At 40.3% G+C, this 13,022-nt stretch overlaps 1 protein-coding gene across 2 annotated transcripts in view; it reads left to right on the forward strand.

Moving 5' to 3' along the window:
• EFCAB6 (EF-hand calcium binding domain 6) overlaps positions 1–13,022 on the forward strand; it is a 270,887-nt gene that overhangs the window by 249,463 nt on the left and 8,402 nt on the right. The window contains exons 27-30 of one of the 2 annotated variants that reach the window (XM_077469390.1): positions 3,958–4,185; positions 6,482–6,697; positions 7,709–7,883; positions 11,831–11,916. In XM_077469390.1, the coding sequence (XP_077325516.1) occupies positions 3,958–4,185; positions 6,482–6,697; positions 7,709–7,883; positions 11,831–11,916 (705 nt within the window). Of the gene's footprint in view, positions 1–3,957; positions 4,186–6,481; positions 6,698–7,708; positions 7,884–11,731; positions 11,917–13,022 lie in introns of both variants that reach the window. The other variant, XM_077469391.1, reaches the window with a different exon arrangement.

Raw genomic sequence — 13,022 nt, forward strand, 5'->3', positions numbered from 1 at the left:
AGACAGCTCTGAAAACACAATAGGGAAAGACACCAGCGCCTTCTAAGTTGGTACATGGTAATTTATTGGTAAGATAAAATCAGAACTACTCACAAGTGTTGTTAAAAGGCAAGTATCTGTAAATGGCTCAGAAACTGGTAGTCCTCAGTGACCACTGGCCAGTAGGGGGGTCCATGAGGGATGCTGTCATCCGTCAGGCTATGGGCTGGCTGCCTCCGGTGCTTCCAGGTCTGTGGAATGCACTGGCAGTTGTAGATGACATCACTTTCCAAGTGTCTGTGTTGCGTCTGCATCTTACAGCCTGAAGAAGGAGAGCATGCTCCGCAAACTACGCCCTCACAGACACTCTGGAAGTGATGTCATCAACGGCCAGTGTGTCCCACAGACCTAAAAAGCATTGGAATCCTCTAGCGCCCGGCCAGGCCATAGCCTGACGCATGACAGTGTCCCTCGTGGACATCCAGTGGTCACTTAGGACTACCAGTTTCTGAGCCATTTACAGATGCTTGCCTTTTACCTACACTTGTGAGTACTTCCGATTCTGATTCCAATCATCCGGGTCACAGTATTAGGTGTATACCAGTTGGCCAGTTTTGTAGAATTAAACATTTATGTAGTCAGGAGTCTTACTTTAGGAGAGAAGCTACTCTCATGACATCCAGATTCAAGGATAGGAGGTATTCCAGCTCTGTCATTAATAAGGCCCTGGTTATTGCTGAGAACACCCCATGTGATGCTTTGTTGAATAGTGGGTCTCTTCACAATAAACGTTGTAGATTGAAAACTTCACAATTCTCTAAGGCCGCGTACACACGGGCGGATTGTCTGCCCAACTAAGTTCGTCAGACAATCCGACAGACAGTCCGTCCAACTTTTGAATGAACGGACTTGACCACACACGATGAACAGACAGTCCGCTGAAAGCTTGCGCGATGACGTGTACAGCACGTACGACGGGACTAGAAATACGACGTCCAATACACTGCAATGCAACCTTCGGCGTGTAAATCCTTTCTGAGCATGCGACATACTTAGTCCGTCCAACTTGCCTACACACGAGCGGACTGTCCGCTGAAACCAAGTTTGGACGGACAAAATTACGGAAATTCCGAAAGACTTAGTCCGCCAGACTGTCCGCTGAAAAAGTCCGCTGAAGCCCACACACGAGCGGATTGTCCGCTGAAACACGTTTCAGCGGACTAAGTTGGACGGACAATCCTCTCGTGTATACGCGGCCTTAGAAGTACCATCTAGTTTTGACCAATGACCCTATATATGCACAGATCTTATCCAATGGGATACAGGTCATTTGCAGCAGAGGTGTCTGTCACCCAGTTTATATACTAGTGCACTGGCTCCAATGTAAAGGCACTTTTGAGTGTGGTGTCAACATTGCTAATTTATTAAAACAGGTGATCGCGTCACTTCGTTGTCCACAGGTAAATCTTTTAGGATTGGTTCCTTTAGTAACTGTAACATGCTCTATGCAGTGTATGTTATTACATGCACCATGTGCCAGATTCAGTATGTAGGAAGGACCATTTGTATGATCATCTGTACGATATAGAAAAAAGCACTCAACGAACCTAACCAGTCATTGGGTCCAACACCACAATAAGGATACATCTAGCCTAGTGATTCAGGGTATGGAGAAAATAAGCATGCCCATCAGAGGAGGTGACAAATTTGGTATCTTGTGCAGAAAGGAAGTTTACGGGATATTCACTTTACATACAAGAATACCAGTAGGATTAAATTATGATTGGGATGTTTTCTACTTTTATGAGTAGCAACACTGAAGTAGACCCAGTCATACATTGGTACCCCATTCACACTCCTGTATACATATACCTCTATATTGTGCTATATTGTCATTCTTATGTGCATGCACGGTTGTTTATTTCATGTTTTCTACTATCTTTGCACATTATATGAGTGTATTTAGGGCGGTATGTCTATGCATTTTTTGTCATATGGTAGCTATTCTAACACATGTCTCCTTATAGCTTTCAACCTTGCATGTACATTTTTTATTCAATGCGACTTTTATCACACTGCTATGAACATTACCTTTGACATGCATTGGACAACTGTGTTGCTTTATACTGCTGTGGTTCATGTGTGTCATATTTTGGCTGGTTGGAGTATCCATATGCATTTTACGGATACTTTATGTATGCATTTCCATGCAACGTTTATTGCACTGCCATGGACATTGCTTTTGACATGCTTTGGATGACTATGTTGCTTGTTACTGCTGTGATTTATGTATGTTATATTCTGGCTGGTTGGTGGGGGGGTTTCCATATATGTTTTATTTATTTTTTATGTATGCCCTTTGCAGTGAGATTTTTATCGCAGTGCCATGAAAACATTTTTTTTTTTTTTACATGTGTTGGACAATGGTGTTGCTTTATATTGCTGTGGTTTTACTGCTGTGGTTCATGCATGTCATGTCCTGGCTGGATGGGGTAGAATGCCCATATGCGTTTTATGAATACGTTATGTATATCTTATGTATACAATATGCTGTTACTTGCCGTTCATATGTCGTTCAAAGTGGTTCATTTGTGACAGTTTTATTTTGAGAAGCTTGTATACTTTGACACACGTATCTGCATGGTTTCCTTAGTGGCATCTGTGTAGCTTCTTTGCTTTATTCGTTTGACTTCTGCCTGAAATCATCTCTTCTACGTTCCTATGTTTCTGTCTTCTGCTTTGCCTTTGTTTTTCATCGGCTCTTTTCCTTCTATTTCATAAACTGTTTCTTTTTATAAGGTGCCTTTTCCTTTTTTCTTTACCACATACATGGTAGATGTGAGTACGATCGCTTGGTCTTATCATATATTATATGGCTTTTTGCTTATATTTAATTTATATTTTTTTCACGTATGTCTGACGCAGTAATATGCCCTGGATAGATCATTGATTATTACTTAATGTTTTGTCACCTGCCTTACATTGATTAACTTCGGTTCTCTGGCAGTCATTCTTCCAGAGGTTTTAATCCTTTTGGCTCTCTGTTTTTTCGTGCTGCCCATTTTCCTGTGCACATATGGTTTAAACTTTAGTCTGATTAGATATGGGAGGAGTTTCTGGGGGTTGTTTATTCCCCAATTGGTTTTATTTCACTATAAATATTTTCAGTCTGAGTATGGTCACCAGCTATGATTATGCATCTATATTGACGCGAAATGTATTAGCCTGTCTGTACCTTTCATCACCATGATTTAAGAGATTTTGGATCTTCTACACTGTTTTGCCATGAATAAAAGGTGTTATTCAGAGTGCGGCCGTTCAGCTGTTTTCTTCAATTTTCTACTTCTGATTTTAGCTTACCAATAAATTACCATGTACTAACAGCTACACTTAGAAGGCGCTGGTGTCTTTCACTATGGCGCTAAATTATAGCGTCTACAAACTATAGTGTATATATACTGGAATTTTTATTTATTTATTTATTTATTTATTTATCTTTATACTAGTAATGGCGGCAATTAATGACTTATAGAGGGACTGTGACCTGCTCCTGAATGACCTTGGGCATAGCAGCCAATCGCAGAGTTTCGGTACTTTCACATGACTGGGCAAGTGATGTCACTGCACCCCGAGTGGCCAGCAGTGCTGATGTCAGCGCCAGCTGTGATGGAGGAAGGATTGGCGAGAGAATACAAGCAAATTTATTATAAGCAGGTTTCACCCCTATTTCTAAGTACTTTGGGATTGAAAAGGTACACTTTAAGAAACCACTTTTTCAATTCTAGAGTGCTGGAGGTGGGGTCTGTGATATAGAAGATACCTTTACAGCCTCATGCTTCTGCATCCTCAGCTACAGTTCCTGAACTACCCTATTGACTTTTTAAGAACATTCTTTTTCTGCTTTTGCTTGATTATCCTCTGAAGCAAATGAACACCACCATATGTTTCTAATAACTCACTGATATTTGTTTCTTATAGCCTGTTTCCACCTGGGTGGACAGAGTGGAGAGAGCTGCCAGGCCAAGATCTGGGCAAGAGCTGACAATGAAGGACATTTTCACACACATCCAAGAAATCATCACGGCACGCTTTAACTCCATCGCTCAGGAGTTCCTAAACATAGATTATGCTGGCATTTCCGTCATTTCCAAGGAAGACTTCCGTGAGCTTTGCAACAGGAATTTCATGTTGCTTACAGATGATCAGGTAAGAGGTATACTATTTCTGTTTTACAGACACAAATTTAAGGTTATTATGTAGTACAAAACATATACTTTTTCAAGATCATTTTTTCATTTTGTCAGTAGACAACAACATGTTTTGAAATGTTTTTTTATTTTAAAGAAGCACTCTAAGATGCCTGCAAAGCAAGTCTTTTGTTGAATTCCTAAAATTATAAAGCCTACATATCCGCAACACCTAATAATGTTGTAGTGCTTACTTGTAACAGTAATCTAGCTTCTGAAAAAATCTCACACTGAACCTCTGCATGTAGTTGTTCATTCAAATAGGAACTATAATTTTTTGAGTGTATTATATATATATGCAAAAGGAATCAACCTAAAGAGCCCGTTCACTGGAAACTGATATTTTAGTGTTTCATAGGTGCTGGAAAGTTAAAGGAAACCTTGCACGAAAAAAGCAAGGTCCAGTGTTTATATATGGTTCCCTCCCCCTTGCATACTCAGTGTAAAAAAAAGTTTTATAAGACACCCGTAAGATAAAAAAAAAATCAGATGGTGTGCTCCCCTTTCCGCTAGGTGACGGTGACATCTTCCTTCTGCTGCCCAGATCTGGAGAATACTGCGTACTCCAAATCTCACTGAGAAGGAGCTCCCTGCACTGTGTTGCAGCCTTTTCTTGTGATACATGGGGCACTCTGCATTCTCTGGGACCCCATCAAATTATGATGAGGCCACCCCCTGCACTATGGGAGCCAGAGAAAATGTTAGTATATTATCTTTTTTTCCTTCATCTATGGGCTTTTACCTTTATTTTTATTTTTTATGTTTATTTTAAGGCATTTCAGCATGTTGAATAGGGGCAAAGACAAACATCTATAGTACAAGGTCATGTCTAAAGTATATCTAAGAGGGTTCTTCAGAAAGTTTCTGCACTTTCTTAAATTCTTTTAAATATAAAAAAAAGTGCGGACATTTTTTAAAGACCCCTTGTAAATCTAAACCTTTTTTTATTTTGGATATGTTGGGGAAAGGCTAAAGCTAACGAAGGCCCTTTTTTTGCAATGTGTGTCCCATTGGGGAGATTTCTCATAGTCATACTAGTAGATATATGAATATCTACTAGATGGTGCAGGTTACCATTTCCAAGATACCTACAGGTAAGAGTCAATAGAAGAAAAAGGTGCTAGTACCCCAGATTATGTAGATTCTCCTGAGCTGTCGGGTGCAGGATGTGCAGTCGCTCAGCTTCTAACGAAGTTAATGGATAAAAGACAATCTGCAACTCAATTCAATACATGCTCTTTAATAAGCCCAAATGGCCTGTATGTTTGAATACAAATTGAAACGCTTAAGGTATGACCTCATATTATATAGTTTTGATGAATCTGAAGACAAAAATGCGCAGAAAATCTAATAGTGTGTATGGGGTCTAAGACAGGAGGTGTGCTACTGGTACAGGTGGAAATACAGGTATAAAAACCTGAAAAATTAAATCAATGCTACGGTGCTACCACCACATTCAATGATTGGTAAGCTACAATATAAAAAATTGGGGTTTAGTCATGCTTTGGTGGTTGTAAATGCTCATGTTTTTTTTTTACCGTTATGCATTCACACCTTCTGTGTGCAGCAGCCCCCCAACCTCCCCCTAATACTTACCTGAGGCCCCATCTCGATCCAGCGATGCGCATAAGAGCAGCGGCTCTCCTAAGTGTCTTCCTCCTCATTGGCTGAGACAGCAGCAGGAGCCATTGGCTCCCACTACTGTCAATCACAGCCAGTGAAGAAAGATTGCGGCAGGACCGAGCCGCTTTCCGTGTGTGAATGGACACACAGAGCAGTGGCTCGGGACTCCCCATTGCAAGCTACACTCGGCAGGAGGGAGGGGCCAGGAGCGCCAGTGGGGTGCCCTATCAGAGCTTCTCTGTGCAAAACCACTGCACAGAGCAGGTAAGTATAACGTGTTTTTTTTTTCTGCCTTTAATATGAGCCTCTGGTACTAAATGGTACTAAATGGTTTACCTTATTTGTTAGTAATTTAATCTGAATTTATTGGGAGAAGGAAGGGGATTGTGTATAATCATCTCAGCAATAGCCTATACACATCAATAGCAAGGGTGTTTATTAGTTTATTAGCATACATGACAACAATGGGCCAGACAAAGTTTTCTCCATAGAGTGTCTATAAGATGGAATCAGGAACTGTGAAAAATAAGTGATATTGTGTATAATTATAAATCTGTTGCTACTGCATTTTACTTAGTATGTTAGCCAGGGTAACCTATTATTGTTAAGTTTTTTTTTTGGTTTCTCCACAGTTTGAAAATCTTTGGAACAGCTTGCCCATAAATTCATATGGAAATCTCAGATATCATGATTTTTTGAGGAAGTTCAACTATGACATCCCAGAAACACCTTCACAAGATCAGTTCTCATACAATACAGAACCAGCCCCTAAATCATTAACCACAAAGAGCCGATCTTCTTTGACCAGACGCCCCAAAACGGCGCCAGCCATTGCTAGCAAACCTACAGTAAGTAATCCGTATGTTTATGAGCAAATTATAGAAAAGGTACAAGGATTTTAGGGAACTCTATTCAAAGACTTATAGGGGGGATATTTACCAAAACCGGAGAGTGCAAACTCTGGTGCATCTCTGCATAGAAACCAATCAGCTTCCAGGTTTTATTGTTTTATTTATTATAAGTACAGCTAATTTTATAGTGATCTTACAATCCTTATCCCCTTTACTTTTTTAATGTACAACTTTGTGGGATACTAAGGGAATTAAATTAAGCCCAGACTTTACATTTTTTAATTACATACTCAAGTTGAAGAATTTTCCATGCAAAAAAAAAGATTTATTTCTTCAAGTGGAGTTGATTTACTAAAACTGGAAGATGCAAAATCTGGTGCAGCTCTGCATAGAAACCAATCAGATTCCATGTTTTATTGACAAAGCTTAACTGAGCAAGCTGAAGTTAGAAGCTGATTGGACTGGATTGGCTACCATGCACAGCTGCACCAGATTCTGAGTTTTCCAGTTTTAGTAAATCTCCCACATAGTCTGGTGAAACTGTGCCCAGCGAAGGCAGGCAGAAGACAATGGACTAGTTACCAGCATTGTATGTGTGTCTCCCTTTAACATATCCTTTTCTTTGGAGGTAGCCATCTTGGTAGAGGCAGTTTTGCTTTCTCATACTGAAGCTGCCCTCCCAATGACTGTTAAAATAATGATTGGCAACACTGACATTCAAGAAATACCCAAACAGTATTTTATGAAAAAAAGCCAATTTGTTTTACAATACATGTTCTAGAAAACTATTATTATTCCAGTTAATGTTTTAGCTCTAGTAGTACAACTCTATAGTGTTTTAGAACATGTCTTTGCTGTAAATTTGTGAAATAATTGGAAATCTGTCTATAGGTAGAGAAAGAAAATCCTCCATTTGGATCAGACTCTTCATACACTGTATGTTAGGAATGTCCTTCTTTCTGGAACTAAGCATGCATTCTGTAATATTTGTTTTGTTTTTCTTCATAGACTCCTATACAGAGACCACGTACCGCAGCCCCTCCTTCTACACCAATCATAAACTGTGAGCGGGTAGAAAGCAGATTGAAAATAAATCTTGCCAAATGCTGGCAAGATGTACATAAAGCTTTTCGAGAGAAAGACCCTGAAAAGCAGGGAGAAGTTTCTGCTTCTGATTTCTCAGGTACAGAACTCAACAAGTTTGTCCTTTTATTTTCCCTGTGATTTTTATGACTGCTGAAATCTTCAGTGTAACTGCCCTATTGCAGAAGTGGGAGTCAGTGATGCCAGGGCAGGGACTACTTAAAGTGATCTTTTTTTTATCAGAGCATTTAGGCATTACGGTTTCGTCATAATCTGCTTCACCAGCTGTTTCACGTGCACTCTGTTTCTCAAGTAGACTAAATGGCACAGTTACTGTTAGATTTATATTTTTTATACAAAAAAACACTAACTAAACCAGTCTTTTCAACCAGGCTGCCTTCAGGTTTCTTCAGGGGTGCCTTAGCAAAATGCCTACAAATTGGCCAAAAATTGTCTGTAGGCCAGCGAGTGGATCAAGCCTGCCTTTAAGTTACACAAAGCAACGAGTTTTCATTGTGCACCATTACAACCTTCCAGCCGCCAGCATCCTAACATCCAATGAAGTTGGTTGATAAGGGGGACCTTGGGCACCAACACAGCATCCTTGTTTACCCCCTCCTCTGGCCCTCTCCCTCAGCACTGGGGTCACATTAGCTAAGTGAGGGAGAGAAAAACTGAGGGTAAAGAGAAACTCTAGAATGGGATGCCTTGAGATTGTGCAGAATTATAAAGGGTGCCTTGACTAAAAAGGTTGAGAAACACTGAGCTAAACCATCATATCACTAGCCACCTCATGGCCACTGACAATACAGTGCAGTGACCCATAACTGTCACAGGAGGGGTAGTGGTGTGTTTGATGGATGATGCTATGATTGACATCCTGGCATCACCTTCTCTTTACTGTGTAAGAGGCAACATGGTGGCACCAAACCAGGAGAAAACTAGATCTTGTAGAACAGAGTGAGTTTTATTCTCGAATTATAAGGAGTCAAAAGCACACTAAAACGGTGCGAAGAACACTAACTTCTGAAAACAGAAGGCATCTACATGTCTCCTTCCAACACTTGCAAAAATACCTTTATTCTATACTTTAGAATAGTGGGTGGAGCCTTGCAAATCATTCTTTCATGCCCCTGGGCCAACTTTGCAGCCATATGCTGGTTTATAGCACAGATACAGCCTCATTTATTAAAGCCATCAATGCCAAGCTGCAAATGATTAAAGGAAATATTCTCTGTACAAAAACATAAAAAATATACTCTGCACAAAAAAATATATGTGTATGGTGTAACCCTTTAGCAATTATTAACTATATGTCTGCCTACACTATAATGTATTTTACTGCACCCACTCAGTTAATCTTATCAAAAAGTGCTGTGCAGCATTTATCAACCACATAAATCTCCACCATGTCTCTCTCATAGAAATTAGTCTATTAAACCATAACGTGTATCATATATACAGTATCTCACAAAAGTGAGTACACCCCTCACATTTTTGTAAATATTTTATTCTATCTTTTCATGTGACAACACTGAAGACTGACACTTAGCTACAATGTAAAGTAGTGAGTGTACAGCTTGTATAACAGTGTAAATTTGCTATCCCCTCAAAATAACTCAACACACAGCCATTAATGTCTACGAGAAGGCCCGGCTAGCAGTCTCCACTATAATTCATCCCAAAGGTGTTAGACTGGGGTGAGGTCAGGGCTCTGTGCAGGCCAGTCAAGTTCCTCCACCCCAAACTCACTCATCTATGTCTTTATGGACCTTACTTTGTGCACTAGTGGGTGGGCAGTCATGATGGAACAGGAAGCCCATCTTCAAACTGTTCCCACAAAGTTGGGAGCATTAAATTGTCCAAAAATGTCTCAGTATGCTGACGCCTTAAAGTGTTTGTTAACCCCAAAAAAAAATCCTGTTCCTTTAAAGCATGTTATACGGCACAGTGCTTGTGCTGTGTATTTTGGTCCCCTGTATCACCTGAAATACGTGTCTGAGCCCTGACATCGTTGTCAGTGTACGTGCCTCCGTCATACGCAGCTATCTGCAGCTCTTCTGTGTCTCCCTCTGTTCTCCTCCTGCCTTCCCTGCCTCTCATCTCTCACTATCACTGATCTTCTCCTCTCCCCACTGCTTCAAAACAAACTGATCTATATGTCATGCCCTCTGTCACATAAAAAGTCCTAGTGCCTATGCTTTATATAAAAAAAAAAGTATTTCTACCTGTTTTAACAGCATCTCCCATCAATCACATGACTCCAGGCTCTCCGCTTCTCTTCTCTCATCCTCCCTGGCTGACGTCAGCAGAATAATCTTGGCCCCGCCCACTGGAGATATCACACGGGGAGAGCTGACAGCCTGGAGTCATCTTATCGCTGGGAGATGCTGTTAAAACAGGTAAAAATCTTTTTTATTTTTTTTTATAAAGTACAGGCACTAGGATGCAGCTTTTTATCTGACAGAGGGGATGATTTACAGACAAGATAGTGGCTTAACAACCACTTTAAGAGTTCCCTTCACTGGAACTAAGGGGCCGGTCCCAACCCCTGAAAAACAACCCCACACCATAACCCCCCTTCCGCCAAATGATTTGGACCAGTGCACTAAGAAAGGAGGTGGCGATGTTATGGTGGTGAATTGCTGTGTTTAATCTAATATATAATGAGTAGTGGAGACCTAAGGATCAACTTGAACCAGCAAGAAATTGTCACATGGTAGTAGGCAATCAGCCTATTAAGCTGCCCCTATTACATTTTCTGCTCACCAGTCGGACATACCAAATAGACAGAGATGCTGATGATGTCATTGACCCGATGGCCATAGCATGGCCATTTATGGTCAATGACGTTGTTTAAATATGACCGTGTGGCCATATTTCAATAACATCAGACAAAGCCTAGATGTCACATCACTTCCTCAAACTCAACCTATCCAAAACTGAGCTCATGATATTTCCTTCCCCACGTGCCACTTCCCCTGATATCTCTGTCAATATCAACGGCTCAATTTTCAACTTGTCCCCCCACGCCATGGTCCTAGGTGTAAGCCTGGACTCCGAACGAACCTTTTCAGGCCCCACATCCTATCCTTATCCAAAATTTGCCATCTTAACCTCTGCAACATCTCCAAGATACACCCCTTCCTGACCAATGTCACCACAAAGCTTCTAATCCACTCCCTGGTCATCTCTCGCCTTGACTACTGCAACTCCCTCCTCATTGGCCTACCTCTAAATAGGCTGGCTGCCACTCAACCAACAAATCTTAATTCAAGATACTAAAAATAACTTACAAAGCCATCCACAATCTGAACCCCAGCTACATCACTAACCTAGTCTCAAAATTCCAACCTAATTGTTCTCTTCATACCCTCCCAAGACCTTCTGCTCTCTAACTCCCTTGTCCCCTCTTTCCATGTTCGCCTTCAGGCCTTCTCCAGAGCCTCTCTCATCCTCTGGAATGCTCTACCCCAATCAGTCTGACTTTCTCCTACTTTCTCCACTTTCAGACGATCCATGAAAACTCATCCCGGAAGCCTATCTGACCCCCACCTAACAACTGGACATTTAATTTCTCCATCAGCACATTGCCCACAGTTACTACCTCTTGTATCTCTTGACCTTCGCTCTTTGATTGTAAGCTCTAAGGTGCAGGGCCCTCTGATTCCTACTGTATTAAAGTGTATTGTATTTGTACTGTCTACCTCAAGTTGTAAAGCACTGCATAAACTTTTGGCACTATATACATCCTGTATAATAATAAAATTAATATCAGCCAGAATCCCCGTCTCCTTGTTAAGTGCGACTGCAGGGATTTCTATGGCCACAGCTGATTGAGCCCGTGGTTGCTATCATGTGTCAGTTTCCCGCAGGTTCTGAGTAAACTGGGACATCGCTAATAACAATTATTTCCTGAGCCTGTCTATTGGTTTGTTGTTTTTTCAGATGTCATGAAAAGATTTAACATGGATCTGATGAAGCAAGAACTGGAGCAGTTAACTCTAAAATATGATTTAAGAAACAACGGAAATTTGTCATACACAGACTTCCTCCGGAATGTCACACTTGGACCAAAGCAGCAAGGATCAGCTCTCTTGCAGAGGGTAAAACTTCAAAAGCCAAGGATCCCGGTATGTTCTGTGATTTTATTCTATTTAATTTTTTTGCTTTATAAAGCTTTATGTTTTGTATGCTTCTGATATTTGAGCTTTTATTTTAATACCTACAACATGGAGCCAACTGTCATAGTCACACTAAAGCCATTTCAAACATTCAGCTAACCTACACAAGTGTAAAAAATCTAACAACTCTTTAAAAATGCAAACAATCTCTATGTAACATTTGAACAATTATTCATGGAATTTTTCACTATTCTGAACATATGTGCTTGTGATTTATTAGAATCTAAGCAACAGTCAATGTGACATCACAGCTCACCATAATTGTGTTCATATTAATAGCATTTCTCATTAACGATTGTCTGCGGAGAATGATAACCCTCCACATGGAATGTCATTATTTTGTGATTTGCTTTTGGACATTAAATTAAAATAAACTTCAGTTACAGAATCTTTAATTTAGATATATCCCTCATTAGCCAAAAGGAGAATACATCTACTTTCTGTTCAACAAATACTTTTGCAAACCAAGTTAATACATTATAAAAGTAGCAGTGGTATCATCAAAGTGCCATGTAGAGAGCAGAGCTGTGGGAGGGACCCAGCAGGACCACCCACTAATGGTTGCTTGTAGAAAACTACAAGAAAGAGGCAGAGACAAGACAAGTCACCCTGTATAAGAAGAGAGAACAGAAGTGTTCGACCTTTATTACAGAAAGCTCCTGCACAGAGGCATATTTTCACTATAGATTACTGCACAGATCTGTAAAAAATACACAAAGCACAGCAAGATTCAACTAACAACGCATAAGCCTCTTGTATTTAGCCAATATTTGTTTAGCTAGGAGTTCAGCTTTAAAGTGCATAGCCAAACAAAAGGTGTTTCGTTGTCCAACTTATACTGACATATGCTGCAAAATTATTCTTCCCATTTACCCGCAAACTAAAGATTTATCTAGTTATTCAATTTACTAAGTCCATATAAGCATTGTTAAATTGTCCTGATGAAGGGGGTTGTTTGCAAAACGTGTCGGATAATTTATGTGATCCAATGATGAACAATAAAAGCAATTGGGAATCCTTCACCATTTGCTTTGGCTCCCTTGTATGCAGGGTGG

This window comes from Lithobates pipiens, unplaced genomic scaffold (genome assembly GCF_037356315.1).
Source record: "Lithobates pipiens isolate NorthernLeopardFrog02 unplaced genomic scaffold, aLitPip1_a1.2 Scaffold_8, whole genome shotgun sequence".
NCBI classification, from domain to species: domain Eukaryota; kingdom Metazoa; phylum Chordata; class Amphibia; order Anura; family Ranidae; genus Lithobates; species Lithobates pipiens.